The 27924-nt window shown below is 48.3% G+C and overlaps 1 protein-coding gene across 2 annotated transcripts; it reads left to right on the forward strand.

Moving 5' to 3' along the window:
* GATA3 (GATA binding protein 3) lies at window positions 1-27924 on the forward strand. 2 transcript variants are annotated; one of them, XM_004691237.2, is made up of 6 exons: window positions 1-53; window positions 9551-10166; window positions 12585-13121; window positions 18287-18429; window positions 22519-22644; window positions 26735-27924. In XM_004691237.2, exons 2-6 carry the CDS (start codon window positions 9926-9928, stop codon window positions 27017-27019), a joined length of 1332 nt encoding a protein of 443 aa, XP_004691294.1. In that variant the 5' UTR covers window positions 1-53; window positions 9551-9925; the 3' UTR covers window positions 27020-27924. The 2 variants fall into 2 exon arrangements, with proteins under 2 accessions (XP_004691294.1, XP_004691293.1); XM_004691236.1 differs by lacking the exon at window positions 1-53 and adding an exon at window positions 8957-9144 and having other exon boundaries at window positions 18284-18429; window positions 26735-27521.

Consider the following 27924-nt stretch of genomic DNA (forward strand, 5'->3'; position numbering starts at 1 on the left):
ATCAAATCAGGAAAAAATAAAAAACAGCTGGCTGGCAGGAGCGAGCTACCCAGGTCAGTGAATTGCTATCCCCTCTCTCTAACTCTGTACTGTTTCTCTACTCCACGTGGAGAGAATTAAGAAGAGGGCTCATTCCAAAGGGACAACAGCCCCTAGAAAAAGTAAGCTGGTCCCCATCCCTTATTGTTCTTTTTGGCCACTGGAAACCCTTTGGCTTTCTGCAGTGACCTTGGGAGAACACGGTGTGTGTGTGTGTGTGTGTGTGTGTGTGTGTGTGTGTGTGTGTCCTTGTTTGGACGAAAGAGCTGGAAGAACGAAGCACGGAAAGAAAAACCAATCAATTAAAGAAAAAACTAAGGAGAAAAATAAGAGATGATGGGAATGCGCAGGAAGGGCTAGACATGCCTTTTTACTGCAGGGAAATCAAAGGATTGAGGAAATGAACCTCTTTGCCCAGGAATAGCTCAGTCAGGTCCCCAAGGCAAGGGCTGCAAGATCTGAGTGTCAATTTTATGTTTATTTCGCTCTGCTTACAAGTGTGTGTTCAGGCTTATTGTCTGTGCACATAATTAAAGAAACAGCTGTGTGCTGAGATAAAAGTTGGAGCCCAGATGTGTGGGCATCTGGCATCTCCTGGGAGCTGGTGTTTGGGAGACAGGCACCTTTGCTTTCTCACCCTAGGAGAGAAAATCATAGCCTTAGAGAGGGGGTGCAGTGGGGAGCAAGAGATGCAGAGGGGAGAATTTGACTTTCTCTTGGGACATCTGACTTATCGACCTACCACCAAGAAGTATCTCAGTCAGAAGCATTTCTCAATGAAGACTTTTAATGCTAAAATGCAAGGGAAGCTATGTGGCTGGAGGAGAGTTGGTTTTATAGCTCACTGTCCCCCCTTTCCTATATTACAAGGTGCCTGGAAAACTTACATGGTGATTCTATACAGGCAAGGGTGGGAGTGAAAGTGAGTCTAAGCCGCCAGAGCTCTCTTTGGTTTGGCTTGATACACGGTGGTCCTTCTGTTCTGCCCCTCTTACCCATATTTATCAAGATTCTGGGGGTTGGGGGGGAGATTAAGAACTTTAAATAAAGTAGCATAGCTCACCATCTTTTAGGAATTGTGGCAGAAAAGGTGGTGGTAGTGGGGGTCTGTTCATGCTGTGACAAGCTGCAGGCACGAGTACCATCAATGCAGGGAGAGCCGACCCAGGCCTGGGGACTAAAATCCTTGCAGGACCCACATGTTGGTTGTGGGAGAACTACCGTCAAATTTTTGTGTAATTCTGAGGAATTGTTTTCTACCTATTTGAACCTGTGACTGGTTGTGGCTTCCTGACCAGGTGTGATCAAGCCCCAAGGACTCCCATCACTGACTCCCAGGATCATAGACAGTTGCCAAGCTGCGCTCCAGGTTTGGGGCTTGAGAAGTCAGCTGGCCTCTGAGGATGCTGAACCTCGCCATCCCATAGGTCCACACTGTCCACTGGATACCAGACAGTTGTGCCAGCTTCAGGACCTAGGGTAGAGGTTGATCTGTCCTGCCAAAAGCCCAGAGACAGAGGAGCTATATTTCCCTTTATTTGATAACCCCACCCTGGCTTTTTGTAAATTATATATGAGTAAACTGGGGTGCAGCAAAGGAATGGGAATGGGTCCCCCAGGCTCTCATTGGCGGAGCTTCTCTGTTGGGACTACCAGCAGCCCAGGACCTCACAGTGCTTACAGAGGACACAGGTACCCTGGAGGTGGGATACTGAGTTGCACTGTCTTCTGGGGGGTAAGGAAATTTGTGCTTGAGCTGTGGGAGATGATAGGTAATTGGGTGTGTATAGGGAAAAAATTTGCTGTTTTCCAGTATAGGATTATTCTAACCGTTCGGGGCTGCTCTGAGGTATTGTCTCCTCTCTGTAAGCCATTTCACACAAAATGTGCATCACTACTGTGGTTTTTCTTTGTGTGTGAATCAAATATTTTTTGATCACTTATTTTTCTTAATGATTGGAGTAACAGGAGAAAGACTTAGTTACTAGCAGCAAGTGAGCTGAGGAAGCTCTGGAACAGGAGTCCGAACTCCCCTTTGCTTTTGGCCTCTGGGGCAGAAGAGTCTGGAAGTGGTAGCAGTTGGGTGCGGCATTTGGAAGAAAGAAACACGTTGCCCATGGTGCTTAGCTGATGTATCCCTGGGTGGCAGTGTCTGGGTGATTGCAGGCACTTGTGCTGTTTTGCTCTATATAACAAATTGTTTGGGGTCCATGAGGTGTCAGGCAGCAGAGACCTGGAAGTGGGGGAGCTGGCACAGATAGGTGGCCAGCAGGGCACAGACCCCTCCAACCATTCTCTTTTTTTATTTCTCAGTGTCAGATTCTTATTTTACCAAGGGTTCTTCTCTTTAACATTTCCAAAGGAAGATAAGACCAATTTCTGCTTTTAGAATTTCTTCTCTACTGTCTCAGGGATCTGAACAAAATTCCGTCCCATTTTTCCTTCCTGTTGTGATTGCTCTTCCTTGAAGCCCACTGTCAGAGGTCCAGCATCAATCACAACGGTTTCTCTGGCAGATCTAGACAAGTAAAAACACAGTATCTCCCAGATACAGTCCTTGCTCTGTCCACAGAAATGCCAAATGAAAGTGGCAGGAGGAGAGCCAACTGAGACCAGCACTTTGGGCTGAAGCTGGCCAGAAGCTCTGGGGTGGCAGTGAGGGGGCCAGCCACAGAGGGGAGTGAGGGCAGGCTGGGGAAGTGGAGCAGGTGCCTCAAGGTGCACCGCTACCCTGAAAAGACGCTAGGATGAATCCCGCACTGCGGTTCTGGCCCTGGCTGGGAGGCCAGTCCCTTCCCTGGGACGTCCTGAGCTTCAGTGGGCTCGATGACCCCTGAGGAAGAGAGTGTGAGTGTAGAAGCCACAAGCCCTTTCTTAAGAGTCACTGGGGACCTGAGAAGAAGCGTGTGACACATAGCAACTGCTGGAGCACCTCTGGCCCCTTCTTTTCTTGGGGCTACCACCTGTCTCCCAAACTGTCAAGACCGGGAAGGAGGTGCTGGGAGCTGCGTTCTTCCTCCTGGTCTCACCCCCCTGAGGAACTTTCCTGCTACCCAACGCTGTCCCCCAACATCAATACCCGACTTGTGCTTTATTAAACCGGAAAGCAGAAATCCCCTGTCCCCCCCAACCCCCCTCACCTCACTCTTTCCACTACCTACCCTGCCCAATTTTTATCTCACTACAATCAGGGTTTTTCTCAACTGGGGAGAGATGGGTAGCAGCAGAGGGAGGGCCAGGATCCCTCGAAGCTGGAGGGCCCGGCCAGGCGGTGGGGGCGGAGCAGGAGGGGGGTAATCTCCGAGCTCATCTCCTTTCTCTTTGACTCTCCGTGTTCTAGCAGCTCCTTGCCCGGGCGGGTTTCCTTCCGAGTTTTAAACGGTAAAAGATGAATAAGCAAAAGGGAGGTGGGGGTGGCAAGGGACAGATAGACAGACAGAGAGACATTGAGACTAAACCGCACACCACTCCCAAAGCGATGGCTCATTTCCCAAGGAAGGTAGACCCTGGGCCTGGGGTGAGTGGGTGTGGGAGCCTAGAAGTAGCGCGTGCAGAGCTCTTTTCAACTGAGTTCCCGCGGGTTTCCCCTTTGACGCCTCCACCTCCAGCGAGTTTTTGTCAGTGAGTTTTGGGGTTCTCTTTTCTCCTCATTCTCTCCCCCATCCCAACTCCCCTGCTTGCTGTGTTTCACTTGAAGAGAACTGCCAGCACTGGCCACTGCCTGCTTCCTTCGTATCATTTTTTATGCTCCTACCTCTGCATTTCAGCTCACGCGGGAAAGAGAAAGGTGGCTTGGGCGGGAACTGCACATTTTAATGTGTTTAACCCGGGCGCCACGCCACAGTCCGACCCCAGGCACTTTGCCTATGCAGCCTCAGCCTAGCGGCGGCGCCTGCACCCGTGTCCTCGGCGTAACCCTCCCGCCCCGCAGTCGGCGAGCTGTTTATACAGCTTTACCTGTGCTATTCTCATATCCAGTAAAAATCCTCGCCCGGCCACGGTAACCTAATCCCAAGGCCAAGGCAGAGGAGGGGGTGGTGAGTCTGGCTCCGCGGAGAGGGGGTGTGTACGCGCCAGAAATGTTTGCCCCTCCTCCCCCAGGGGGGAATGAAGTTGGGACGCGGTTCTACGGATACCAGGTGGGGGACCCGGGGCTCAAGAGCCCAGTTTCCACGTCACTGTCCTGCCTGCTTTTTCTCCTTTAATAGGCATTGGGGACCCGCGCGGTGGCCGCGGCTCGAACGCGTGCTGTCAGCTGGTGCAGCGGTCCCAGGAGCGTTCCTAAGGGTTAGCAAGGCCCGGGACTGGTTCCTCAAGGCCAGGACCAGTACCTGGACGCTCTCACCCCTCTTTCATCTTGTCAGATTAGAATTCGCACACCTAAGACAAACCCGCAAAGAAGGGAGCCACCATTTAACCAGATCCTCTCTCCTGGGCCAGCCTCCTCCCGAGCGCCCAAATTCTGTCCGCAGCCGGCGCACGGAATCGAATTAAAAGCCTCTTGGCAGTTATTGTCTCTGGCTAATTGCTCCAACAATGGCCACTATTAAAGTGGAGACACCCAATTAAAGGCCCCGCCGGGCCGCGCTCTGCTCCAGAGACGAGCTGGCCCCGGGTCTGCCGCTTGCAGACCGCCGGGCCGCGATCCCGGCTGGTGCGGGGAGCCGGCGCCGGCCTCGCCACCTCTGGCCTCCACTTCCTCCCCAGACGCACAGCGACCGCGGCCGTTCACACCATTTTTATTGACCGATCGCAGTCAAGGAAGATTGATCGGGCTGGGATGGAAAGGGACATCTCCTCCCCCAGCCCCGGCTCTCCAGAGCCTCGGGGCCGCGCTCCAATTTCTGGCCTTTGGTGTCGCTCTGCGCCGTCCCCGCCCCCCAGCCCCGCAGGTTCCCGGCTTCATTTCGGTCTTTAACCGCGCGGCCGGGTCCGCCCAGGCCGGCGCCGCGGCTCCGGGGGGAGGGACGCGGCGGCGCGGCCGGGCTCCGCTTCTTTCTCTCCCCTGCAAATATTTGCTGCCTCGCTGGAAATCCGACTATTTCGCGCGCGCTCCCTTTGCAAAATCCCTAAGTAAACACGCTCAAATGACCGCCCCAGGCAGCCCGAGGCACGCTCGCTCCCCCAGCGCGGGATTAGTAACTTTATGACTTGGACCCCGAGGCCCGGCTTTTCCAGTTACCCTCTGCGGGCAGCGCGGGCGCCTGGGGCCGCTTCTCTCCGCACCTCGGCCCCGCGGAGCTCGCCTGGACGCGGAGGTCGCCAGGCTCGGGTGGGCGACGTTGATAGCCTGGAACTCCGTTTTGTGGGTTCTGCGACCCCAGGGGTGAGCCTGGGGAGCGTTCTGTTCATTTCTGTGCCGCGGGTTCCGTTTCCTTTCCCGGACTGGGTTCCCCACTTCCACCCCGACCAGCTCAGCGCTCCCGGGAGGGCGGGTGGGAGGGACCTGTAAATGGGCATGTATTTGGGGTGTGTGTGTGTGTGTGTGTCCCAACACACTCCTACCTAGGAGAGACAGGTTCCATTTCTTACCCTTTCCCCAAGAGGGCACACACACCCCGTTTAACTTGTCGCCTAAAGCAGCCGCCCCCGGGCCTGGCGTTTCAGATAGGCCAAACTGGCTCCCGCCGCCCCACGCACCGCACCCGGACCCGGCTCTTCCATGAGGCGGTGGCTGAACCGTGGCCTGCTCGGCTCCGGAATGCTTGCCCCCAGGGTCCCGGCATCCAGGCCATTCGCTAGCCCCTTACCCTGGTGAGCGAGGCCTCGCGCCCTAAGGGAGCCTAGGGCCCTGTAGCAGCGGCGGCGGCAGCATCCTTCTTGGTGTCCTGGTTTTCCACCACCCGAGCTCCGCCAGCTGCTCCCGGGGAGAAGGGCGGGGGCGACTCGCTAAACCGGGCTGGCCCGGGGTGCCTGGGGGCGTAGGGGGGGGTGGGGAGGCGGTGAGGTCTGCAGGAAGGCGCAGAGGCGTCTCTGCAGGAGGCTAGGATCAACTTTGCGGGCTCCGGTCGAGGATGAATCAGGACCACCTTTCCCCCCCTTCCCCCCAGCCTCAAGCCCCTTCCCCTCCCCCGCCCGCCTTCGGAGGAGGAAGCCCGGCCTGCATTCGCCGGCTGGGCGGGTCAGGCCGGCGCCGGGCCTGGCCCAGACCCCCGCAGCCGGGCTCTCCGCCTCAGGCCACGCGCCGCAGCCTCTCTCCGGCCTCCTCCCTTCCCCCTTCCTTCCCTGTGGGTCCTGGGGCCGACCTCCGCCCTCCCTCCCTGGTGTACCCCTTCCCTCTTTTTCCCTCCCCCAGCCCCCCTGCTCTGTGCTCCTGACTCTGGGGCTGGGCCCGTGACGTCAAACCCAGTGTGGCGTCGGCGAGACTGGCCGGCGCGGGCCATCAAAAGAGCAACGTCCTCTTTCCCAATTACCCACTGTCAGTCCGGGAACAAGGGCGGACCGGCTGGGAATTAAATGTTAAATACCCCCTACAGGCTGGCTCCATTACACTGGGCATCCAGCCGCAGGCCCCCCAGCCCTCTCTGCCAGCTCCAAACCACCCAGACCAAAAGGGGCCTTCAAGATCTTTTATTTTTCCAAGGGGGTGTGTGTGGCCTCTCCCATCTCCATCCCAGTTGCAGCCCACGTTTGATCTAATTAAAATGAACTATCTTCCTGCTCCCCAAGTTGTGTGCGTTATCAGAGAAACACCGCTACACAGGAAGGCCTTCGCACAAATATTTTCTCTTTGTCCATAAAACATTTTTTAGCTTCAGAAGCCAACATTTTCAAGTCCTGGCGTCAACAGCTTTGCTCTCCCGAGGATGGCTCCTTTCCCAGGCTCTTAGGTCTCAGCGCAGTTACCTTTGGGGTTTCCAGCGTGGTTTTGACCTGGGGTCCGCTTAGTTTATCCTGGTCTTGGACTGACACGCGAAGAAGCGCTTTTCATTTTTGTCCTCGGCTTCCATCCTAAATCTCGGAGCTTTTAGCAAAAACGTGTGTCCGTTCGTCTCTCCTTGTTTATGGAGCGGTTTCCGGCGAATGTTTGAAACTAAATAATTAAAAGGTTTGGATAGCGTCTTGAGCAGGAGAGACTGGCAGCTTGATTGGCCCTAGAGAGAAGTGGTCAGAGTGAAAGGAAAATCGATGCTCCTTTTTCTGGGTCGCCCTAATAAACCGGGACTAAATGGGCTCAGGAGGAACATGGGAGGGGGTGTTTAATTTAGAGATATTCTTTCTGCTACATACCTAGCAACTCAATCCTCATTTATTAACAAACATCCGATTTAGGGAGACGAAGACTCAAGAGAAGTTCTAAATCTAAGATCTGGAGGACCTATTTTTCTACTATTTCTTTCCCATAAATCTTAACCATCTTTCTACAAGGACTGTTTTAAGCTCCCTGCCCCATCAAGTTATGACAGAAAATTGATGTTTTTCCTTCCCGCATGAAAGGAATCCTTCAGAACTTACTTTATGGGACGGCCTCTTCTGTCTCTTATTTTTATATTTGTAGGGAATTTTATGGGGCCGAGGAACCGTGAGGGAACAAAGTCTTCAAATCAAATACCGCCCCCCCCCCTCCGCCAGTTCTTAGTAACGTTCGTGGAAAAGCCTGAAGGAGAAGCCACAATCTCTGCTTGAACACACTGCCCTGGAGTGAACAGAGTACGGAATTGAGTCTTCTTTTCCCGCCTGACCCTTGCTAGCCCCGGCCGCGTTTTCCGGCCGGCCGGCAGCAGGACTTAGGCGCCGCTAGGGGATGCAGTGGCTCAAAGGACCAAAGAAGACCGCGGAGGTTGAGCCCGCCGGGCCGGCCAATCGCGGCCGGGCCGCAGCCTCATTCACTGATTGGCCCCTTATCCCGGCCCCGCCCTCCAGCCCCGCCCCCTCGCTGGGGATTTCGGAACCGCGCTCTCTGCTCCGAGGGCAGCGGGACCCGCAGACCTTGAGTCGGAGACCTGCGCTGCCGGCTGGGTCTCTGGGGTGTGCAGGGGTGAGGGTCGGTGGGAGCTGGTTTCCTCGGCTGGGGAAAACGGAGGGAGCCGGAGTAAGTAGGGCTTTGGGCGGGGGGAAGGGAAAAGTTGGGTAACAAGTGAAGACCGAGTTCTTTCTTCTTTCCCATTAATTTCCCAGTACTTGGGGGAACTTGTTAGAGTCTCTCTCTCTTTCTTCTTTATTCATCACTTGTCACTCAAGTCAGAAGCACCCATCGGTTACAAATATTAGGTCTGGAAAGCATAGCTGAGACATTAATTTGAGAGGCTTTCTAATGCAAAAGACTGGGGGAAATGTTGACAAGACAACCTAAGTAACGCGGATATTTCAGTCGAAGTCACGTTCCCTTAGCTCGATCCTTCAATCTTCTAGGAAATCGGCTCGAAAAGAAAATCTCAAAGAACTTGGACCAAAAAAAGTTTGTGATCAGTTTACTCGTACATAGCCCCAAATCAATACATTCTCAAGTACTCCGGATCAAACAAAAAAAGTTTATCTACTAAAAAATCTGGAAAGAAAGGCTGCCTGTCGAAATTAACTTTATGAATGGGGCAAGCCGGTTTCCCCTGCGCGGAATTATCTACCCAGCCGAATGAATTGGCAGGAGCGGGAGCCACATTTAAAGGGACAGAGCGCGAATTCCCTCCTGCCAGCCCCCTCCGCCCCAAAGTCGCCCGGCTTCGCCCACCCGCCCCGTGCCCCTCCGCCCGCCGCCGCCCTCCGTGGCGCCCCTTTCCGGTCAGTGCAGGGGCGGGAGGAGGAGTAGGGGTACTGAGAGGGGGGGGTGAAGTCCTGGAGCGGGTTTGGGTGGCAGTTTCCTTGTGCTGGTGATCAGGTCCCCTCCTCGCCAGGCATGGCTCCTCCCCCCGGTGCGGATGACACTAGAACCTCCTTAAGTTGCGTCGCGCCACAGCTGTCTGCGAACACTGAGCTGCCTGGCGCCGTCTTGATACTTTCAGAAAGAATGCATTCCCTGTAAAAAAAAAAAAATACTGAGAGAGGGAGAGGGAGAGGAAAAGAGAAAGAGAGGGAGAGCGCGAGACGGCGAGCCACGCAATCTGACCGAGCAGTTTCTGCTCTCTCGGGTCACACGCCTCCTCCTCCTCTCTGCTCCTTGCTACCCAGGTTGGTATTGGCGATTTTTTTTTTAAGTTTGATTGCCCCCTCCCCCCTTTCCATTGGGGAAAACTTTAGAAACATTTTAAACTCAACCTTCTCTTTTGAGGGTTTCTGAAAGAAGGTCCCAGGAGCGGTGTCCCGGGAGGGAGGGACTTGTCCAAATTGGACCGCTCTGTCAGTGCAGGACTCCGGGGAAAGCCAGGCGGCTAGGGATGTTCTTGGGAGTTGTTCCCTCTTGGACTGGTGTCGGGGTTTTCCTAACTCGGGTGGAGTAGGCGCGTGTGCGCGTGTGTGCGTGTCCTAGGTGCGCGGGCGCAGGGGCCGGGCGGCTGGAGGGGAGGTGGTGCCACTTCATAAACTCAGGTGCTAAAGTCCTTAGCTCATCCAGGTCTCCCCCTTCTCTCCTTTGCAGGTGACCCGCGAAGAGACTCAGCCTCTGAAGAACCCCGGGTACAGAGCACTCCTCCGGTCTCGTTCCCACCCCACCCCCCTTTTTAAACTTAGTCCCTTTTTATCTTAAGTACTTATTTTTTGGAATTTTTTTTCCTTCCTCCTCTTTGCTAAACTACCAAAGTTTTTTTTTTTTTTTTTTTTTTTAAATCTCATTTGCTCAACTTTCCTTACCAGCTTCCCATTCCCCGCTGAAAATAAATCTTTAAAGGACCCGCCGCTCCTACCAGCCGGAGCACCTGCGGAGCCTCGGAGTCCGCGACCTCCCAGCCCCACCGCCCTCCCTCTCCGCGCGGGTTCCGGGCCCGGCCTTGAGGGCGCGAGCGCAGCCGGGGCCATGGAGGTGACTGCCGACCAGCCGCGCTGGGTGAGCCACCACCACCCTGCGGTCCTCAACGGGCAGCACCCCGACACGCACCACCCGGGCCTCGGCCACTCCTACATGGATCCCGCGCAGTACCCCCTGCCCGAGGAGGTGGATGTACTTTTTAACATCGACGGTCAAGGCAACCACGTACCGTCCTACTACGGAAACTCGGTGAGGGCCACGGTGCAGAGGTACCCTCCGACCCACCACGGTGAGTTCGCCCCAGGTGCGGAAACCCATGCCCAGTCACCCTTACTCTGACAGATGGGGAGGCAGACAGGGACCAGAGAATGGGGAGACCAGGCGGAAGTCCCCTACTGCTATTACTAGTTCTTTTAAAAAAAATTGGGGCCCGGAAATGGGCGAGGAAGGCGTCTCAATCGTCGTGAGAGTCTGTTTTTAAAAACAGTTGCTGCAGGAACCTCTCCGTGGCAGGCGTCTCTAGGCCCGCTGCTCACCTGGCGTGTGGGGAGACACATACCACTCTTCCCGCATGGCCGCAGGTTCGGGGGCCTTGGAGGTCCCAGTCTCCTCCTGGAGCTGAGGTTCTGCCTCGGCGGGCCAAAGCTCCCTAGGCCGGGTAGCCGGCACTGGCCAAACCCTTCTCGGATTTGTTTCTTCCACAGGATTTCGCTCCTCCAGTTATCCCGTAGTTCTTTTGGGGGGGCTTCTGCCGGTGTGCTTTAGTGTGTTTCTCCCGCACATTTTCAGAAGGGTCTGGGAGAGACACATTTTTCACACTCCTGTCTTTCGACCTCTCTCCCAAAGCTAGCATCTGTGGTTTCTGGTCAGGTCTCCTACCTTTTGGCCTTGAGAAATTTCTGGTGCTTGAAGGGGGTTTTCTACCAAAACCCTAAGTTTTGGTAAGTTTAAGGCATTTGAGGTTTTCTGGATTCCCGCCTGCACAGAATTTTTTTGTGTCTTTGCTTTTAGGTTTACCTCCTAGCTGCTCCCTGCAGTTCTTGCCTTACTGTCTCCTGTGGCCTACAACAGGCCCATTAGATTCCCAGAGAAGAATTTGGATCCACCAGGGTTTCTTTTAAGTAGGAGAGACTCCAAGTTGCCCTATCTTTTTTTTTTCTTTTTCCTTTCTTTGCCTTTCTCTTTTTCACCTTGAGAAGTTCAGGAGAATTCTAAATATTAAAAAGAAACCCAGCCCTATGTAGTGAGCCTGAGCACTTTAAGTGTGTTCTTAAAGAAGAAATAGGAACAAAATTCCAGGCAGAGAAAATGTGAGACTCTCGGCTATTGGACAGAGGTTTGCCCTGGTTCCGGCTTAGCCCTCACTGGCAGTGATGACAGCCTCTGAGGCAGCAAGCATCCTCTACCCTGCTGTCACCAGGTTTTAAACTATTATTTCTGTGGATGGGGTGCTCTTTGCCCTTGTTCTGTGCAGATCAGCAGTTAAGTGGAAATGTGGTAGATGAAGATTTAATATTATTTACTATGCTACTTCCTGCATAATGTGAATCTTGACCCTTACTGTTCAGAGAACTCTCCTTCCCCCTCCACTCTCCTCCCCTTCCTCTCAAGATTTTAGTTTCAGTATTGTTCTTCATGGTTAAGCAGAATGTCAAATGCTGAGGCAGGTACTAGATTAAAAAAGATCAATAAATGTGTGGATTTGCACTTACAGTTTAAATGTACCTGTCTCAGAGTATATGGGCCTGAGTCAGGGCTACCTGAAAACGATATTGCAAATGAGGGCTAGATCCACTGTGTGAGTGAAATAGACAGATAAACTGGGATTTTGTATCTTTGGGGCTCAGGTGAAAAATTAACATTTTTGCCCTGGTGGAATCAAAACTTTTATTGGTATCTGGGTTTTATTTGGTTTTCTTCTGTAGGATTTGGGAGGGGGAGAAAAGGAGAAAAACCCACAACCTCAGAGTCTAGCCTTGAAAACTTTCTCCAGTAGCCTGAGCAACTAAAATTTTCTCGCAAATCCAACTTCAAGCTTTGTTCATCATCAGCAAGTTCTAAATTATGGTTATTTGGAAGTAATCCTAAAGCCCTGTACCCCTCTCTCCTTGGCCCTCTCTCCCTGCAATGAGCTCTAGACGAGACCTGCGCACCTTTGCTGGGCCTCTCTCGCTCTTGGGCCGGTGCATTTTGCTGGTGGTGAGAGCAGTTGTGTGGCCAGGTTCTCCTCTTCAGCCCTCATCATTCACAGCCCACTCTCTTATCAGGCTGCTAGGATTAAGTCTGGGATGGAGGACTCCAGGCCATTGAAGGAAACCAATAAATCAAGTCAGGTTCTAGAGAGGGAACTCAGGGGATATGATTTAGAAAGTGCATCTGGGCACGCTAAAGAAGCCAAGGGGCCCTTCTCCATTGCTGAGAAAGCACCTTTGGGTGTCAGTCACAGGCTCTTAATTCCACTGGATTTGATGGGACCCTTGTGTGGGAGAGAGAGAGGTGAGGAGTGGCTGAGGCCAAGTGGACCAAGGTATTATGGGACTCCCTGCTTTAGAGTGTGGAACTGCCTCAGGTCCAGGCTCTTTTAAGGATTTTCTTCCCCCTGCTACTAGAGGCCAGGTCTAGAGAGGCAGAACCCCAGGTGTATTTGAGGGCCTCAAGGCTGCTCTAACCTGCTGTCTCTCTTCTTCCCCTTTCCTTTTCTCTGCAGGAAGCCAGGTGTGTCGCCCACCATTGCTTCATGGGTCTCTGCCCTGGCTGGATGGCGGCAAAGCCCTGAGCGGCCACCACACTGCCTCACCCTGGAACCTCAGCCCCTTCTCCAAGACGTCCATCCACCATGGCTCCCCTGGGCCCCTGTCGGTCTACCCGCCGGCCTCATCCTCCTCTCTGTCCGCGGGCCACTCCAGCCCGCACCTCTTTACCTTCCCGCCTACCCCGCCGAAGGACGTCTCTCCGGACCCTTCGCTGTCCACCCCGGGCTCGGCCGGCTCGGCGCGGCAGGACGAGAAGGAATGCATCAAGTACCAGGTGCCGCTGCCCGACAGCATGAAGCTGGAGTCCTCACACTCACGAGGTGGCATGACCACCCTGGGAGGGGCCGCATCTTCGGCCCATCACCCCATTACCACCTACCCACCCTACGTCCCTGAATACAGCTCCGGACTCTTCCCCCCCAGCAGTCTGCTGGGAGGCTCCCCCACGGGCTTCGGGTGCAAGTCCAGGCCGAAGGCCAGATCCAGCACAGGTAGGAGCTGCTCCTTGCTGGGTGTCCTTTCTCTGTCTCCTGCCCTCCTCTCCCCCAAAATCCATTGCAGGGAAAAGGGGTGCACAGGCTGACTCTTTAGGGAATTGGGGAGGTGAGTGCCAGACTACTAGTATTTGATTTCTTCTACCCATTCTTCTGGCAGGGAAGAATGAGGTGTGTCCTATCCCAGTCTCACTGCAGACTGACAATGGGATCTGATTTAACCCCCCTCCCACAATTAGCTGAGAAAGGAAAAAAAAATGTCACACAAAACCACAGTCATGCCCTCTCCTGCCTGCCTTCAATTTCTGGATTCTGCCAGTAACCTTTAGTTAGTTTCCAAGACCAAATGGAAAGCTGAGGGAATAAATCTTTAGTGTTTAATGCTAAAACGAAACCTCAAATCTAAACAGACACAGGTCCCTCCTATGACCCCTCTGGCCCTGTGTCCGGCTGACACTGCCTCAGCTCAGCCCTCAAGGGGGGTCATGCAGTCACAGGACAGCCCTTATTCTGACGTGTGTAAATAAAGCGTGAATATATGTATTTGGGGATTAGGCAGGACCCTTGCAAAAAATAGGACACAGATTCTGGACGTGGAAAGGAGGCTCTCCTAACTTCTGGGAGAAAGAGGAGGGGTCTGCCTTGGGGAAACAAGTGAATGCAAAGCGGGTGGCCCAGTTACCTGCAGTATCTCCCAGTGCTGTCAGCACAGGCAGGGCAGGAAGGGGTCGAAGGACATATTCCTGGATTGATCAGATACCAGAAGAGGTAGAAAGGACTGTAAAAGACTCACCAGGGGTGTGTCTTTGCTTCCCCGCGCACTGTCTCTCAAGAAAGCAAACCTGTTTAGGGGGTACACTGCATGCTTATTCTCTTGGTATAGCCTCTTGCCTGATGAATAACCCAAAGCCATGCAAACTAGTTTTGTTTTTAAAATAAAAGAATCCATAGGCACTTTTGTTTCTAGTCTGAACAGGGCAGTATTCTGTAAAATATGATTAACTCTCTTTTTAGGTAGGATTTTGTGAAGGTGGTTTGTTTCCTTGGGTGCGTCGTCATTCTAGGGTGACTTTATCCCCTATGGTCCATTCCAACATGCCTGCCTCCGTCCCCGTTCTCTAGAGGTTCTACATACAGAGAAGTGGTAAAAATCACTTATCTTGTATGGGTGAGATGAGCAGTCTGGAAATAGAACTTGCAAAACCCCGGTTTAAAAAACTTCAGAGGGAGAGCCTGGGAGCCGGGGACCATGAGATCAGTTTTCAGGGTTTTTTCCAGGGTGACATTCACTCTGACTGCCTGAGCAGGACTGTCTCTATTTAGTTGATATGTTTTAGCTAATCCAATTATTTTCAGACTGCTGCACGCGACAGTTGCATTGTTTATCCCGAGCCAAAACTTTAATAGAGTCCGGATGCGGTTAGGCTGACAGAAAAACTCTAACCTGCATATATTCAGTACATGAAAGTAGGCAGCAGGAGAGGGAGGTGCGCTGTGCTGTTGCTGGTGGAGTCAAACAGAAAGCAAGAGGAAGGGAGTGCAGGCGGGGAGAGTGGCCTCTGTGCCTTGTCAGGGGCTGGGCTTGGGGTGGAGGTGGGCTTAAGTGGAGGTGCTTACCCCACTGGCAAATGGGGTACGGCTGGCTCACAGAAACCAGGATGAGGTCAAGGCTTGGGGGCTGATTGCAAAGGGAGTAAGTAAGCTTGTGCTTCTAGAGGCAGTGTGGGATTTTTTTTTTTTTTAAAGTTCTCTTTTCTGGTAGGACTAAAAGTTTGGGGGGAAGATGCGGTCTCTGAGGCTGCTGTGGTGGTTTGTGTGTGGGGGAGGGGACAGGGAGACTTTTCCTAAAGATTGGTTTCTTTGCCCTCATTTCGGAGTTTGATTTCTCCCTCCATATGTGTACCTCCTGCCCCAGTCTTTTCCTTGCTGTCCTGACTTTCCTGAAGATTCTGAGCCTTTAGTTGGGTGGTGGAAGGGGAGAAAAGGAGACTGTGGTTTTCCTAAGCCAGAACTAGTAGCCCAACACATCGATTTAATTTCTCGCTGGGGGAAAGGAGACTATTGAAATTTGGCTTTTTACTTCCTTCTTATTCCTTTCTCACAGTCCAAAAAAAAAAAAAAAAAACAAAACCAAGGCCAGTCCACCTGGCCAGTCAGGGAGCGGGGACTTTTTGGGAGTGGGGAAGGAATTTTCAAGATGCTCTATGAAAATAGGGGAATGGCAATTCCCCAGGAAGGGGTTCTCTAGGTCTTAGTGCTTGCTTCCCTCCCCCATCCCCTTTTAAACGTCTTCTTTGCAAACGCACTTGCTGAAGGAGGAGACAAGAGAAGAGAGTTGTGTTTTGGAGAAACGGTTGAAGCTGTGGTTTGGGCACCTATAGCTCGCTGGCTTAGGGCTGAGAACAAAAGACAAAGCCTTTATGCAAAGGGCCTTTTCTCAGACCCCCACCTCCTTTTGGCCCCTCGGCATCTTACTCCACCTTTTTGACAGCCTCTTGCCCTGCTCCTAGCTCTTCAATCCAGCCCAGTTTCAGGATTTTAGTTGGCGGCAAAGGGTATTTGAAAATGACTGTTGAATGTCAAGAGGCCTCACAGCTCTGTGGCTCTTGTCACCTCAGAGAGGTGTTGTCTGCGCAGCTCACACCAGGCAGTGAGTGAGGAGAGGGAAAGAAAACTGGAGACAGTCAGAGCCTCCATTAGGAAAACTGGTTGTTTGCTGAAGTCACTGACTAGAAGCAACAAGAAGAAAAAAAAAATCAGAAAAGGCCAGACAAGCCAATCGCAAACTTGCGGAGTGAATCAAGACAGAAAATTGCTCTAGTGTTAAGAGCTTTGCCGGAATAGCTAGCTTTTAAGGTCCCTCTGAAAAGGAAGCTGTCAACCTCCTCAGTGCCTGACAAAAGAGAGGAAATCAGACTAATCACGTCAGGCTGGGAGATCCCCCAGCCCCGGGTGCTGGGGAGCAGGGCAACCAGCCCCACCATCACCCCTTCACTCCTCTACCTCCTTGGCTTCTGCTGCAGGGAGTGAGGCTCCTGAGAGACCTCACCAAGACAGAAGGGACCAGGTTCTGCCGACCTGAGTGGCCTCTGTGTTGGCAGGATGAAGGTGGGCCCTTCCCAGCCTGGAAGGCCAGTGTCACTGCCCCCCAGAAGAGCTGCCCCCTGTTTCCTTGAGACACACCGCTGAGAGCCACTTGCCTCTTGGCTCTGCTACAGCTGACACCACCTCACCGGCCCACTTGCCCTGTGCTCCCTCCTCCAGGCCTCCGCACTTTCCTTTGACTCCAAACAGCAAGTGTCAGGCTGGAATTGAGTTCTAAGTCTTTGGTGAGGACCGATGAAAGTTGCTGCCATGTGGGGGAGCGCCCTTAGCACACACTGCAGCAGTTCTGTATGTGTCTGCAGGCGTTTTTGGAAGGCTCTCTGTAGAAAACCCTCCCCCTATTAAGAACATTAGAAAAAAATGGTGTGAAAAATGCAAAATCACTCTTAATGTCCCAATTCATTTTTACTAAAAGAAGTGGACAGAACTTACTGGGCACTGTTCCGGAATTGAATATAAAAGGACGCAAAATGTACTCAGTTTCCAAAAACCTTTTCTTCCCCAAGACTCAGGTTTACAGGTATAAACTAGCCTCATTCCTTCTTACTGGGTCTGGAGGTTTCCCAAGGTGCAGCAGGCCTGAGGGCCAGGAGCCATCCTTGTCCTTCTAAGTGTATGCCTGCCACCCCCCCCCCCAAACCCTGTCTCCCCCATAGTTTGGGGTTAGCTTAGTACTCTCTTAAAACAACCTTGAGGGGCTCATTTTCCCTCCACCCTCCTTTAAAACCTCTCCCCCAGCAACCCCAGGAGAGTGAAATCCTGTCCTACTAGCACCTCCTCTTGCTGAACCACCTTGAGTGGTGTTTCAGGTTCCTGCTCCCCAGTGGCAGGGTGGGGCCCGGCTACCCTGGAGCTGACCCACTAAACTTGGGGTCCCAGCTCCTCCAGGCAGTGAAGCTAGTGAAACTGCCAGGAGAACCAACCAGTCCCCCAAGAACAGGAGGTTTCCTTTCACTATCTTTCTCCCATAGACGATGAAAAGAAATCAGCTAGTAACCTCCCCAGTTCTAATTGGCATTTGGAGGGATTCTCTCTAGGAGCTTTCTGGAGCTCAGTGCCTGTCCCCCTCCTGCTCCAGGAGTGATTGCCGCTCCAACCTGGCCTGGCCGGTTTTTTGTTTATTTTGTTTGTTTGTTTTTTGGGAAAAGAGTGATGGCCGGCAGGGATCGGTGAACAAGCGGAGGAGACGCCCCTCCCCCTTGCGGGCCTCTCCTCCGGGACCCTGGGCTCTTGCTGGCCCCTCCCAGACCTTCTGTTCTTCACTTCCACTTCTCTGATCCCAGATTCCTGGTCTAAAGGTTTCACCGCATTTCCTTCTACACTTACTGGTGGGGTCAAGGTTGTACTGCAGTCTCAGTTAGGGTCTGAGTAACTAGAAAATGCTGGTCTTTTCCAGGGAGAAGGTTGGGGGTGGGGCGAGGAAGGAGTGGACGCTAAGGGCCTTCATCTATTACTTGCCAGCCGGGGACAGTTACAGTTTTATTGGAAGTAAAATCGAAAGCTCTAGCTACTAAAATCAAACAGCCAATTGATCAATCTATTCATCTATTTATTATCTGTTTATCTAACCATTGATGAATCTTTCCCTTTCCCCATCCTAATCTTCATTATTTAATCAATTTATATAGACAGACTCAGTGATGATAATGGGTCACCTTTGTTTCCCTTTGAGGAAAGTGAATGGAATGTTTTAGTTTAGCTATTGTCCAGGACTCAGAATTTTTCTCAGGGAACTATTTCAAGTTGAAATTTGCCTTCCTCCTTGGCTGACTTGATCTCCCCGTTTAAGTCAGGCAGCTCAAAGCAAGGTTCTTCTGTTTATTCTTGTCCTACTTCTTGGGACCAGAGCTGTCAGTTCGAGGAAGGGTCATACCAGGCAGTAACATTTTTCAACTTGGGGACACCTTCAAAAGCTGTGGGGGCAGAAAAGTTCTCACAAAGAGGGAGAGTTAAAAAAGTTCTCAACTGTACTTTCATATCCTAATTCCAAGCGCAGTCAGCTTTTCTGCTGTGTTTTCCTTCCATAAGTGACTTATGTGTGATCTTGTTTCTAGAAGGCAGGGAGTGTGTGAACTGCGGGGCAACCTCAACCCCCCTGTGGCGACGAGATGGTACGGGGCACTACCTGTGCAATGCCTGCGGGCTCTACCACAAAATGAATGGACAGAACCGACCCCTCATCAAGCCCAAGCGAAGACTGGTAAGTTTGCCTTGGGAAGCACTGATCCAACACTAACCATTTTGTGTTTTTAATTTCCTCTCTTCAGGAAGGAGAACTTTCTACAGGAAATTAGCAGGACAGCTCAAAATCGTGTGAGCTTGCTTGGGATAGCTTTTTCTTTTTCAGAATTAAATAGAAAAACTTTCTCTCTTTTTCCCTCCTAGGTTTCTTAAGTCACTTAGCAAATTTTTAGGGATGCTGATTTCTTGATCATGAAATCTTAAATGTAGTCACTGATAGAATAGTTGTTTTACTAGGAGCAATGACTTAAGATGCTTTGATAATCATAGAAATTTACTATGAGAAAAAATGTTCTAGGTTTTATCTAGAACATGTTCCTGGGGCTGCTAGGAAGTGGCCATAGTCTCAGGCTTAATGTCACACATGTGCTTGTGCTTGATGTCTGATGGGGCCAGTTTCAGAAGTAGCAGCTGTTGCACCTTGTGGGTTGTCTGTCTTGGCCTGAGGAATTGAGGACCTTCCACAGGTAATTCCTTAGGGAAAGCGGTGTGATTCCTTTCGTGTGTCTATATCCCACACAGCGTTTGTTCTTACTTTCTCTGAACCACTGCAGATAGGGTGGTAGTCCTCTCCTATCCCTTTCTCATTCTCTCTCTCTTTTTTTTCCTCCCTTAAACTTCTTAACCCTGAACCTTAGCAATACTTGAGAAAACCTGGCACTGGCAAGCATTTATCAGGAAACCAGCAGGAGAGGTTCATTTGTAAACTTGTCTTTGGAACCTCTGACCAGATTAAATAGCAAGTGTATATAAAGAGACAAATAAAAGCAGGCTTGGCAAATGATGACTCTAACCACAGTTAAGAGATCAAACTGCTTTTTGTGGTGATGACATTCACCAAGTAGAGAGGGGAGGAGGGGAATTTCCCCATGCAGATTAATGGATGAATTTGCATCCATTAAATTCTAAGGGGGAAAAGTCCCAAAACAAATACTCTGTATTTTTTTGTTTTTAAAGAATTATTTGTCTTCCCCATCAGATTTTAGTGCAGCTCAACACCTTTCATATCCTCTTTAGAAGGAAAAACTTTCTAGGGATGGAAGTGCCCGTGTGACTTTAATTTTTGGCAATCTTACGTCTCTAGGCTTTATGCTTTCTGATCTTTGCCCCTTTTTCCAACTTTCTCAACCTCCTCCCACTTGTCCCCATACAGCATATGTTTTTTTTTTTTTTTCCTTTCTCTCATGTGCAAAGTTAACTTCCTAGGAAAAAGCTGCCGGATATCTGAGTACTGGAGATAACTCATAAACAACAACTCAGCTTCCCCAACCTAAACATCAAGATGTTTGAGCAGATCAGAACAAGACATATTTGAAAAAAAAATGGCTGGAGGTGTTAGCACAGAATGAATATGATCACACCACAAAAGAATGTTCTGAATCACTCAAAACCTGGCGTTAGGGAAAAAAAAAAAAAAGGAAAAGAAAAAACTAACAAGAAAAAACTCTCTTGTTGAAATAAGTCATGGTACAATTATAATGGAGCTTTTTCTTTTTTTAAGGTAAAAGTAAAGAAAGAAAAAGAGGGGATATAAGTCTCAAACTATGAGGAAATTGATGAGTAAGAGTACATTTGACATGTTCTTGGATTTTCTTCTGGTCTGGGCAGATTGCAAAGAAGGATTCTACTTGCATTTTAGATCAATTTGTCTTCATTCACCTTTCATAAGGCATATCTAGAATTCTGAGTAATAATTACTTTTAATTCTAGAGTTTATTGGCTGTCACATTTTAAGCTGTCTTTTCTTTCTTACTCATCCTTTGTGGGTGGTTTTTTGTTTTTAGTTCCATAGAATTCATTGTTCAGGAGAGATACTCAGAGAACATTCAGGATTTCGTTTTTAGCCTTACATGTATTTGACTTCTGAATACCTAGAACTTCTTCTTTCCTGTATTTCCGGTCTCCTCACCCTGTCTCTATTTCTCCAATTTGCTAGTTATTGTTTTGTGCATTTGCAAATTTACTTAAGGCCAAAAGTCCATAATGTAGTTGGTTCTTATGGGAGATGCGTATCTTGCAGGAAATAGAAGAAATGACCAAAGGAAAGAACCATGGAATTTTCCCCTTCAGTGTAATCATGATTTTCATTTGTTTGATAACTAACGAAGTAGCTTGCTTAATTAATTTGCCCTGTCTCTTGCTAGTCAACCAAATGATAGGGCTTTGGGATGTTTGGTATAACACATGAGGTTTGTAGACTGGAGACATATTCTGAACCTGCTTGTATTTATGTCACTGATAATTGTCTGCAAAAGGTTGAATATCCTCACCTGGCCTGTGATGGTACCGGTTGGGATTTTGTGCTTGTATTCTACACTTCAGGTTGTTGGGCTGGGAAAACTGAGTACTGAATAAATGTTAATCTACTCTGGGTATTTCTTTTCAAGGAAAAAATGTACAGGAAGGTGATAATAATCACACGAAATGACATAATTGTCAAGTCTTTAAGTGCTGATTCTGTGTGGCCTTTTCTTCTCAAGAGCACACAGGCATTGTAGTTATTTGTACCGTCAATGATCACACTTCCTACAGGCAGGTGGGAATAGGCACAGCGGTTAGGGTGTGCACTTTTGGATTGGGTGGATTGTTTTCAAAATGGACAGCCGAAGAGTATAACGCTTTCGGTTATGCTAGTAGGTAAGGGCTGTTTTTAATTTCTAGTCCCTTAGAACACAGAAATGAACTACAAAAAAGGAAAAGAAAAAAAGCCATAGCCCTGCTATTTAAATTTGGAAGAAGGAGAAACGTATTTGTGGAACAATTTAGTGGCTTTGAAAAGAAAGCCCAACGGATCAGTTGGGTAATTCAAAATTGCCACTGGATTTTCCATATCTGGCAACTTCATGTGTTTGGTCCAAACTATGAACCATAGGTGGGGACCCTGTAGTTTTGTTTCATGCTTTTATGGAAAATTCATGACAGAATTTTCTTGATCTCAGGTAAAGATTAACTGAATTCTTTCTCCTCTTGTTTTTGCTTTGAAATATTTTTGAGTGTAGGAGCAGGAATCATTTTGTAGTTAGTTTTTTTTTTTTTTAATGGCAGGGAATCAGTAGTTGATGGGGGTACATTAGCAATGATCCAATTCCATTTCTTTCAAAAGCAAAAGGTTTTGAGTTTAACTTTTTTTGAAAGTATGGACATAGAGAATAGTCCCCTTACAAGTTAAAGTATGTGACAAAGTGAAAGAAACATCTTCCTTTGAAAGGAAATGGAGGGACACAGTCAAATAATTAAAATTAAAGTTTGATCTTTAGTGACTTTGCTCTGTTCATCTAATATCAAGAAGGTGAAAGGGGATGAGAGCAGGTGAGGGCTGAGTGTTTCTGTTGAAGAGCAAAATTCCTTATTTTTTTTCAATTTGTCTCATTAACTGAAAGTCACTTATGAGAATGTGGATGGTGTTCATCACGAGTAACAGTCTTAAAGTGACCATGTCTGATAGTGGAGGCTGCATACATTACACCCACACACACACACTTATTCTGTTGGCACTATGTTTTCCTTGTAAAACAGCATTTCTTTATTGGGGATCCATAAAGTGCTGCTGATGGTGGGTTTTATCATCCTTTGCTCTGACTATATCTTGATGTTCAGTGACTTCATTTAGAATAGACATACCTGGTCATTGTGCTAACCTGTCCTAGGCATGGTGGATAAGATTGCCGAGAGCTTGGCACCAAAGTTAGCCCCTGGTTAATTCTCTATTGCACCCCATAAAAATGAAGCACTTGGGGAACTTTGTGGAATGTCGATTGGGGAGTCTTATCTCAATTGCTTTCTGATCCTCCCAAATTCTACACCTGGAAGGCAGCAGGCTAAATTCTGATCACTTGATTGCAGTCTGATAAGTTCTCCTGCCAGAGGACTGGCTGCCTTTTTCTATGTGAGGCAGCTTTTGGGGATCTTTATTACTTTCATGTGGGCCACTTGCTAGTTTTGATATCAATGATAATTCCTTTTTTTTTTTTAAGTCTGCCTCTGTAGTTCTTTAAACACATTTAACATTTGTTTTGATTTTATCCCCTCTCTCTCTCCTCACTTCCAGTCGGCAGCGAGAAGGGCAGGTACGTCCTGTGCAAACTGTCAGACCACCACGACCACGCTCTGGAGAAGAAATGCCAACGGAGACCCTGTGTGCAATGCCTGCGGGCTGTACTACAAGCTGCACAATGTAAGTGTCGCGGGAGCACCTAGATAGGTGCCCCACAGATGTCGCCCAATAAAATAGTAGCACAGGCTCCCTTCTGCTTTTGAATTGCTCTCCTTTGGGCCTGTGATAAAGCCACAGACCCCATGTGGACATCTGCTTTGCACAGTGAGGCCTTGTTGAGACTGAAGGATTTAAGACAGAGTGGCCTAGCCTCTTAGCATGTATCAGACAGCTCTGCATGGCAGCAATCCGCTATGTGTGGTAGGTTGAAGTTTAAGGAAAAAAATCTCCCTCTGGGAAAACACAAAAAGTCACACTTCATGGTTTGGTGTTTCCTTGCATTATAGACTTCTTGCAAAAAAAAAAAAAAAAAAGAAAGAAAGAAAAGAAAAAGAGAAAAAGAGTCTGAGAGGAAGGTAAATAGAATTGTAATAGGTGGCATCTGGATCCCTAGACTGATGAAGACCGATCCAGTTACTGAGGGGTAAAGTCTTGGCTTACCCTGTGCTGTGAATTTTAAATGGGTTCTCTGTATAAAAGACATGAAATAAAGTGCCTGAAAGATTTCATCTGATATCTTTGTCCTAACTGGCTGAGGACTCCTCACCAGCATTGGGGGTGAGATTATCCCAGGAAAAAGGAACTCTCCTTTCTCCTTCTAGTCTTATTAGCCAAATGGTAATTGCCAGTCAGTCACCTGGGTTTAGTTATGTCATTTCTAATCTTTTAATTTGGGGTGTCCTCCCATTTTGCAGTATCTTTACCTTAAAATTTTTTCTCAGGGTCTTTCTTCCCCCCACTGAAACAACTCTGGCTGACAGGCCCTGACCCTAATGAAGTCTGAAGTTTATTAATCCCACGGAAGGACGGTTATTCTCTTTCTCTCCTCTTCTCCCTCCCCCTCCGTTCTTTGGCTCTGTCTGATTCTCACCAAGTCTTTTTGCCAATCTGACTTTGGCTGAGTCTGAGGCTGAACCGGGAAAAAAACAACACTTTTTGCTTAGGGCCATTCTGGCAGTCAACATATTTTACCCAGGAATACCTGGGAATTGGGGAGGAAGCCTCTCAGGTTAGTTTTTTTGAGTCACTTGAGAAATTCTCTGGGTGACTCCCATACTCCCGTACTCTGGCCCTTTTTTCCCTCTTGGGAGTACATTGTGCCGATTCCAGGGACTCGGCAGGGCTCATCTTGTCTGTGGTTCTTTCTTGACTTGGTTCCGCGCAGGGCCCAGTATTAATGAACTAGACTTGCACACGGTTATTCTCCCTCAGGTCCCTGGACTGCGGTGTTTGTGTACTTACTGATGAAATCCAAGTCCTGTTTTCACTTTGGGGAATTTACTTGCTCGCTGCAGTGGAGATAAACAGATTTGTGATTAAAATCTGGAAAACTTAGGGCATTAGAATTTATGAGCTACCCAGTCATTGGCATAACCTATAAAATTATTTTGGGGCTGTAATTTATGGTTTTCAAAGAGCCTTCATGTTATTTGATTATGCTTGTTTCTCAAATAGTCCCATGATGTAGACAGGGCAGAAATGATTTCTGTTTCCATTTCAGTTGAAGAAATTATGACTCAGAGAAGCGAATAGTGCAAAGGGACATAGCCGATGAAATAATAGACTCAGGACGACTTCAATGCAGGAAAGATCTTTGTGGGAGTTAGTAGTGTTAGGACTAATTGGAGAATCATTGGAAAGTAAAGGCTTTCTCATTCTAAACTTTACCAAAATATAATTCAAAGTAACAAATTGTGTGTGTAAATGTAATTAATATTTTCATAGAAGTATAGGGATGATGAGAAATGAACTAGCTATAAATTTCTTGATCATGAAGAGATATGATCTCAGTTGCTTCTAATGTAAAAGAAAATATTTTTGAAGAATGTGAATTTCTCATTTAATCCAAGAAGAGCCAAGGAATTCTCTCTCTCCAGTTTACTTCTACTTTGCTTTTGGTTTGTTTCCAGCTTCATGACTGGGAACTTGCTCATCAGTGGTTTTTTTCGTCTTCTCTTGTTTAGTCAGAAATCACAAAAGTAATTTATGTGTATTTGGCAGAAGAAATAACAATGTATTAGTGATTTCTTTGTGTTGTGATCCAGTCTGCCTATTTAGATACCTGTCCAAGTATGCCATATTTCCTTTCTTCTTATCTAGGTGTTTAGATAGCTACCTATCTCAGTATCAGTGTATCTATGTGGTGTTGGGACTAGTTATCTGGGTTTGTGTGGCTATCTGTGTAACTAGATATTATATTTAGATACCTGGCTATGTATATCTAGATACCAGCCTAAAGAGCTGGGTGTCTAGACATTATCTTAGGGAAGATTTGATGTGACAGTAGATTCCTATCATCTCTGTAGTCTTTATCTTGATTACAACTTTGAAGAAGGAACCCTGAGATGTTCTCGCTGTGACCTTTCAGCTCTTATGCAGTCATTTGCGTGACCTTCCTGATACAGTGGGGAGTCAGGTCCTTCTTTCAGTGTGGGGGTTCAGACCCCTCCTCATGGCAACCTCTCCAGGTTTAGCTCCAGCAATTTGGGTGTTCGCAAGCCCCAGAAGCTGGGCCTTCTTTAGCACTTGGGGCTTTGCTTTTTCACTGTGGTTGTCTGGGTTTTGTTGCAGACAGTTAGACCTCGGAGCCCAGACCACTTCAGCTCTTTCTGCCGAGGAATGACTGGGACCCTGACTTGCCCTCTTTGAGTCATTTTCCATATGGGTGCTTTACTATTGCAGTAGATGTCTCCTTGTGTTCATCTCTGACTCCCTGTGGACAGGATCCCTATTTGCTTCGTAAATTCCCCTCTTTTTGATTCTGTAAAAAAGACCCTGACTCTAATGCAAATGCATGTAAAAAACAAAAGTATGTGACTTATCAAGAAGGAAATGGTGTGCCGTCCATCTTGGAAACTGAAGAAGAGTGATCTTTAGGGTAGGCGCTTACCCATCTTTTGCTTCTAGTTTATTCCTGGTCTTTTAATTTTTATTTATTTTTAAAAAGATTTTATTTATTTTTGCATAGAAGAGCTGGGGTGTAGGCCAGAGATGTGGGTGCTGGTAAGAGGATTCCCCAGAGACAGAGTAAGTAGTAGGACAGGTGGATCTATTGAAACACACTGCTGAGGGGAGCTGTGGGTGAGACAGGAGAGGTCTGCTGTGCCATGTGGATCAGCTGCCTGGCTGGGGATTAAACTCAGGCTGTTGTATTGATACTGCTGAGACTTAACCCGTAGGCCAGTCTTTAATTTTTAGTTTGAGTGTACTTTTCTACTATCATAGTACTTTGCAGCCCATAAGTGATTATTAAATACTTGTTGATTGGCTACTTGGCTATTTGTTTCTTTAGAAGTGGAGAGTCAGAGCTAGGTAGAAATTGTAACTTTCAGTTATTGTAGAAGCTGTGACATGAACCAAGGATTACTTTCTGGAAAGACCTGTATTAAAATATGACCCCTGACATAGAGATTCCAGGGGGAGAGAAACTTTCATTGTAAAAGGGCCAAGTACAAGACAAACAATCACAGATTACTTTGAAGAGTGGGTACAGTCTTTTCTTAAAGCAGACAGACCTAGGAACTTAAGATTGGCTATCTTAAGGCTTTGAAAATTCTAACCCAGATTTGTCAGATGAGTAGAGAGAGTGTTATTCCCATCGTCGAGATTCCTCCATTGCCTCCATTCTCATGAAATCTTCTAAAGGGATTCTAACGAAATATGACAAGTTATTATATTGTAGTAACCAGAGAAATGCAGTCATATTGGATGGGTCTCTGGAATATGGTCCTTGAGAACACAAAGTTTCCTGAGGCAAAATTTCCCCCAAATGATTGATGCGGATGAACATAATTAATAACCTCTGCCTGGAACACCTTACCTAGGGGCTCTTGGTTTCTGAACCTGATAGAGGCTGACAGTCAGAACAGCCTGCTGTAGCTCTAGCCCGAAGGACTCAGGGGTCCCTGGGAAGGCGGCAGGAAGAGGTGGGAGGGAAGGTCCTTGAAAGCAGATCCCTGACCCCGGGGAGTCACCTTGGTGTGTAAGAACCTGCGCCATTTCAGAGCCAGCAAAAAAGTAAAAAAAAAAAAAAAAATTGATCTTTGTTTAGATTAACAGACCCCTGACTATGAAGAAGGAAGGCATCCAAACCAGAAACCGAAAAATGTCTAGCAAATCCAAAAAGTGCAAAAAGGTGCATGACACACTGGAGGACTTCCCCAAGAGCAGCTCGTTCAACCCGGCCGCCCTCTCCAGACACATGTCCTCCCTCAGCCACATTTCACCGTTCAGCCACTCCAGCCACATGCTGACCACGCCAACACCCATGCACCCGCCGTCCAGCCTCTCCTTCGGACCTCATCATCCTTCCAGTATGGTCACCGCCATGGGTTAGAGTCCCTGCTCGATGCTTCAAGGTCTCCAGGCGAGAGTCCCTCCAGCCCCTCCTACGTGCATTTTTGCAGGAGCAGTATCATGAAGCCGAAAACCGATGGATATATGTTTTTGAAGGCAGAAAGCAAAATGATGTTTGCCACTTTTGCAGAGGAGCTCACTGTGGTGTCTGTGTTCTCAATCACTGAATCTGGATCCCATTTGTGAATAAGCCATTCAGACTCATATTCCCTATTTAACAGGGTCTCTCTAGTGCTGTGAAAAAAAAAATGCTGAACATTGCATATAACTTATACCGTAAGAAATACTGTACATTTGAAGAAGACTTTATTGCATCTGGGTAGCTGTAAGAAAGGCATGAAGGACGCCAAGAATTTTAAGGATATGGGGGAAATTAAGTGTGGAAATTAAGAAGAAACTAGGTCTGATATCCAAATGGACAAACCGCCAGTTTTGTTTCCTTTCACTGGCCACAGTTGTTTGATGCATTAAAAGCAAAAAAACAAAAAAAACAAAAACAAACAAAAAAAGAACAAAAAGAAAAAAAGAAAAAAAAAGAATAAGAAAAAAGCTGTAGGCAAATCATTTGTTCAAAGCTGTGGGCCTCTGCATAGGAAATTCTGTCAGTTCTGGGCAATCAGTGTTAACACTCATATATTGCCATCGAGGGTTTCAGATGCCTTTCTACAGGCCTACATGCTTTGTGAACAAGTCCCTGTAATTGTTGTTTGTATGTATAATTCAAAGCACCAAAATAAGAAAAGATGTAGATTTATTTCATCCTATTATACAGACTGAATTGTTGTACAAATTTATTTACTGCTAGTGTTAAGAACTGCTTTTTTTTGTTTTAATATTTTCCTTCTCTCAATTTTTGGTTGAATAAAACTAGATGATATTCACTTG

This window comes from Condylura cristata, unplaced genomic scaffold (genome assembly GCF_000260355.1).
Source record: "Condylura cristata isolate star-nosed mole 26May11 unplaced genomic scaffold, ConCri1.0 scaffold00030, whole genome shotgun sequence".
Classification (NCBI taxonomy): domain Eukaryota; kingdom Metazoa; phylum Chordata; class Mammalia; order Eulipotyphla; family Talpidae; genus Condylura; species Condylura cristata.

What these genes read in the sequence shown, in the direction of transcription:
- GATA3 (XM_004691236.1), top strand. Translation starts at nt 9,926, where the DNA reads ATGGAGGTGACTGCCGACCAGCCGCGCTGGGTGAGCCACCACCACCCT. An exon ending in GTACCCTCCGACCCACCACG is followed by an intron (nt 10,167 to 12,584) that starts GTGAGTTCGCCC and finishes TTTTCTCTGCAG; the next exon opens with GAAGCCAGGTGTGTCGCCCA. An exon ending in TGTACTACAAGCTGCACAAT is followed by an intron (nt 22,645 to 26,734) that starts GTAAGTGTCGCG and finishes ATCTTTGTTTAG; the next exon opens with ATTAACAGACCCCTGACTAT.